A 5,149-nucleotide genomic window follows, 5' to 3' on the forward strand; every position below is an offset into this window, starting at 1 on the left:
GGAACAGCTGTTCTCGCCGCCCCAATGGGCTTCCCGGCCATCTACTCAGACACAGGCAGGCACCACCTATGTTGTGTCGCAGAGGTAGGAGCTGCAGTACAGTGCAGTTCGCGGCGACCGAGGCGGCTGGCTGGCTGGACCGCTGGAGAGCACGCACGGGTCGCCAAAAGAGGGTGGGAGGGAGTGATGCATGCAGCGGCGCCGCGGAGGGAGTGATGCATGCTCTGGCGCTGCCGCGGCACTGCACACACGGCGCGGCGCCATTGGGGGCAACGGACGAGAAGCCACTCCGCTCCGGCTGGGCCGCTCCACTGCTCTGCTCCAGTGCGGTGTGCTGCACGGCCGGCCACAGCGAGAGCGCCCCCACGCGCACCTACAGGCTACAGCCTACTACTGGCACAGTACTGGTACTACAGTACATACTAGCTTTGCTATTGTGGATGGATGGGTGGGTGGGTGGCAAAGATAGCTGGCTAGCGCCACAAGGTCAGGGGAGGGCAGGGCACACCCGAACAGCCTCAAAGGCTTTCACTTCACTGTGCGGGATTGAGTACTCACCTCACCAGGGGATTGGCTACCACTCCAGCCGCAGTTACGGCCCATCAATCAGAGGTCGCTCCCAGAATGGACGATGGCAACGAACAATCACTGACCGCCTAGCCCAGCCTACTCACCTCACCCAGTAGCTCGCTGCCTCCTCACTGCCCACCCGTCGCGTCCGGGTGGGACCCACCTGTCAATCGCCGCTCGTCCTCGGTCAGAAAAGCCCAACGGTTAGCGCACCAACGGTAAAACAACAGACTGTGCTTCCCCGCTCTTCTGCAAGGGCACCAGTGTGATCCATCCATGCATGAACTTGCCATCAACAATTTCCAAGTTTTTTCAACTGTTTGGAAAACGTGAGCAATGGATACATGAGAATCTAATAACGAGCAGCCATGATGCCCGTGATCCTGATCATGGCAACGCCGACGCGGAGAGAAACCAGCCTCAGCCAGTCACACTCACACATGGCCTAGCAACGTGTGTCTCTCTCCGATTAATTCACAACAACTGTTACCGACGAGGCGGGAGCACCTCCAACACACACAAGCTCGTCGGCCACCGTCCATGGCCGAGCAAGCAGAGAGAGAGAGAGAGCTAGTTGTCCGGCGGGCGGGGGAAGTAGAACCGGTGGTGATCCGGGTACGACGGCGGCGGCGGCGGGGCGGGGTGCGCGCCGGCGGCGGTAGAGAATCCTGATGATGCTGCAGCGTAAAGCAACGGCGAGTGGGAGGAGCCCGGCGGCATGGCTTGCGCTTGCCACCCCCAGCTGGGGAAGCACGACGGCGGCTCAGGGGGCCTTGGCTCCATGGGCCTCTCCTGCACCTGCACCTGCACCTGCAGTGGCAACAACGCGAGAGAGAGTGTCAAGTCATGGCCGTGCATGCACGCAGCAAAGCTTGCTTTCATGTGAATGCACAGTGTCCACCAAGAATAAAGCTGCGCCATGTGATCATGGTACTACTACAACTAAGCAAGCTACATCTAAAGCTGTGTCATGGAGGACGGATGGGACTGTAAGAACCGGAGGACGCACTGCAGTTTTTTCGAAAGGTGGTGCAAGCTCACGGAACCATCAATCAGGAGAGCTCACAGGGGAAACAGTAGCACCCACATCTAGTAAGTTCTCTGGTACTACTACACAGCATGCTCTGTCCATGAGACGAGATGCCAATGAAAAAGCTTGCGTTTCGTTTCAAAAAAGCAAGCAGCTCAGCTCAGTCAATGATTAGTACTTGTAGATGTTTTTAGGAGAGCAGGCATGATTAGTTTTACCAGGGAAAGAAACATGTAAACCTTAATTTCAGGAATGAACTTGTCAAAAAGTGAAATGTTATTAACAGTTTCTTGTGAAACATTATGCAGTAGTAGCAACAGTTTCAGTAAGCTGGTGGAGCAGCGCACCAAGCAGAGGAGGAGGAGGAGGACGGGGTCGTTCTCGTAGTGACGATACCTGTACGTTCGGGTAGAAGCCATGACAAGCAGATGGGTACAAACGCTGGTGCTGCTGAGGTGCTACTGCCGTGCCATGTTGATGCACAGGCCACTGGGAAGAAGATGAGCTCATTGGCTACAGCGATATCAAAAGGCACAAATATCGTAAGTTTAGGAGGAGTATATGCCAGACGACCTGGATGAATAATATCTCATCCACCGACACAACTGGGCCAACAGGAAATTTTCTATTGGAGCAAATCTGACCACTGAGTTAGCTAGTGCTAAACATGATTAATTTCTTTACCTGAGAAGAGAGCATTGTGGTTGACGATTCAGGGGAATCAAAAGTTAACTGAAGGCCGGCGATGATGTTGTCCCGCTTGGGATCGTGCGCGGTAGGTTGCGACATCCGTAGATCCAAGTCAAGAGCATCAGCATCAACAATTGCTATGAAAACAACAACGATATCAACGAGATAAGACTTGGTGTGATTGGAGAAAATCGACGGGTGAGACTGATTGTAGTAGTACCCTCATTTTCGGCGTCGGGTGGAGCATCCCCATTGTAGGAGCTGCTCTCAAAGTTAGTCACAGCTTCCCTCCCATTGAAGCGAATCGCCGCCCTGTCGTACGCCCTACCAAATCCAACATGACACTAGAGTCAGTGAGCGGAAATTAAGGAAGTTTTGTGAGTCCGCATGTTAATGATCAGGGATAATCACAGTACCTTGCAGCTTCAACTTCGCTGTCAAAGAGGCCAAGATATATGTACCTGCGTGCGATGATAATGTGGATATCAGGTATATGACATCAAAGCTCAACGGAGATAGGGGGTGTGTAGGGTGACAATTCCAGGTCTGGACCATAATGTGCACGGATTGGATTAGATTATTATTTTTTGGACAACACGATCATGTGGAACCTAACAGTTGCTCCAAATAGATGTCCGCAATCGAGTGTCGGGGGAAGTGGACGTCTCACCAGCACCAACACAGGACGCGCCAACAACTAACAACATGGATTAACTTGATGACCCTACCCTAAATCAGCTAAGGTTATGTTTCAAAATATATCATCTAAGATTGATTACCTACGACAGGCTCATTAAACGTCCACAGCATGAACAGCTGCCATGTCACATCTACTACTAATAAGTGTCAGGTTCATGAACAGCTTGTGAATTTCATTTCAACGTAATCTTGTACTGTATATGGCATTTGATTAAAGAAACTAGTATGATAATGTCGACGAAGTGAATTAATTTTAGTGCGTGAGCTGTGTGTGTGCCTGCTTACTTCTTGCCGAGCAGCTGGCCCATCCTTGCCTCCCAGCGGCCGCACTTGTGGAGCGTGACGCCGCGGTACTTGGAGCTCCCCCTGGCGAACCCCGTGCTCTGGCGGCGGAGGATGTGCACGAACTCCTCCTTGGTCCAGTTCCTCATCTGGCAAAAAACACAAGCCCAACCCACCGGATATCAACCATCGGACAAACCACCGATATATTATCCGGCGCACTACTTGGTAGTACAATCTTCTACTCAGATTATAGCTTACAGCTTAGATGATTACCTGCTTCAAATCCTCCTCATAATCGCTCAGATTGAAGTTGATGTCGGCCTCCAGCCCCCGGAACTTGATCGCCGCGCGATCGTAGGCCCTGCGCCATGCCGGACCGTCTCATCTCAGTACACAGTTCGTGGTCAAATAGGGGTAAAAGGGATTCAAACAAGGCCTGATTAATTAATAAATTCACCTTGCGGCCGCGTGCGCAGTGTCGAAACCACCTGAAGAGATTAACCAGTGTTAATTGCGAGTACACATGGCTAAGATAATCGAAATTAGACACCGGGGAGATCGGAGCTTGAGCAGGGATTTGTGGAGCTCACCTAAGTAGACCTGCTTCCCGCAGTCCCTGGTGGAATTAGACGGACAAAGGCCAGCGATTGATTAATGATTTGGTAAGTATAGTCATGGAGGATGAGTAGGGAGATGAGAGGGCTAACCAGATGTGCGACTCCCACCGGCCGGTCCTGCGGTAGAAGGTGACGCCCCTGTACTGCGAGCTCCGCGACCTCGGCCCCCGCCGCGTCTTCTTCGCGGGCGCCACCCGCTGCGCCATCACGAGCTCCTCGGCGCGCCGCGGCTGCCACACGGGGGCCATCGGCGGCGCCGGTGCCAGCTGCCCCGTCATCATCCCGGGCGCGCCCGCGTGACCGGGCGGCGACGCGGGGAAGAGCTGCCTCGTCACGAACCCGGACCCGACCGGCGCCGGCTCGCCGGAGCAGTCGTCATCATCGGGGCTCCCGAGCAGGCCGAACCGGAAGCCGCCGCCGCCGCCGGCGTCCGCGGAGTTGAGCACGGACGAGCTGGACGTGCCGGAGTCCGCCGGCGACTCGACATTGAGATCCAGCACCATCTCCGATCCGAGGCCCGCCGGGCGCCTCCGAAACTCGCTTGACCCACCGCCTCTCCCGCCGCCGCTCGCCTCGGAGCGACCGACCTCGACCGATGAGTGGGGTCGCGTCTATGGCATGGGAGCGCGGCGGCCGCGGGCTGCGAGGGCGAGGCGGGGGGAGTAGAAGTAGTGGTAGGGGGAGGGGGAGGAGGCGGTGGTGGTGGTGGCCATGGGGCGGGGGGATGAGGACTGGAGGACGACGAGGAGAGGGGGCCAGGCCAGTGGGAGAAAGAGAGAGAGAAAGAAAGCGAGATGGGACGTCGGGGAGGCCAAGGGCATCAGAGGTAAACTATTTTTGTGCAGCGGAGCTTCGCTAATCGCTACGCCCACACACCCCGCGGATGGGGACGCCACGTGTCGCCCTCCGAGGCGGATCAACCGAGGTTTTTTTTGGCCCGGACAGCCGCCTTCAACATTTTTTCTTTACAAAAGGTAAAAATGACTCAGAAATATATAGGCTGCTAGTTTGGTCGATCTAGAGCTCGCGTTTGGAACAAACCATGTGTTCTATCTCTTGAAATTGCAACTCATTTCTATGTCGACGTCTGGTCTGGTATTAGATGCCAAAACTAAAGATATAAAATATCAAGTTACAGAGTAATTTAATTGTTGCGGAGATGAGTATTATAATACATTTGTTTTTATATAGAATCAAGTACCATCTTGTTTGAATCAGATATGCGGCTAGAAAGGTCTTACACCGAAGACGTTGGACG

At 54.2% G+C, this 5,149-nt stretch overlaps 1 protein-coding gene across 1 annotated transcript; it reads right to left on the reverse strand.

Annotated features, from left to right (window-relative positions):
* Positions 1 to 856: 856 nt before the first annotated feature.
* LOC109739803 (APETALA2-like protein 2) lies at positions 857 to 4,719 on the reverse strand. The gene is made up of 10 exons (XM_020298846.4): positions 3,982 to 4,719; positions 3,865 to 3,890; positions 3,732 to 3,762; positions 3,548 to 3,635; positions 3,275 to 3,420; positions 2,707 to 2,751; positions 2,511 to 2,614; positions 2,285 to 2,427; positions 1,997 to 2,113; positions 857 to 1,380 (listed from the first exon to the last, which is right to left on the reverse strand). Exons 1-10 carry the CDS (start codon positions 4,392 to 4,394, stop codon positions 1,141 to 1,143), a joined length of 1,353 nt encoding a protein of 450 aa, XP_020154435.1. The 5' UTR covers positions 4,395 to 4,719; the 3' UTR covers positions 857 to 1,140.
* Positions 4,720 to 5,149: the final 430 nt, after the last annotated feature.

Source organism: Aegilops tauschii, chromosome 5 (assembly GCF_002575655.3).
Source record: "Aegilops tauschii subsp. strangulata cultivar AL8/78 chromosome 5, Aet v6.0, whole genome shotgun sequence".
Taxonomy (NCBI): domain Eukaryota; kingdom Viridiplantae; phylum Streptophyta; class Magnoliopsida; order Poales; family Poaceae; genus Aegilops; species Aegilops tauschii.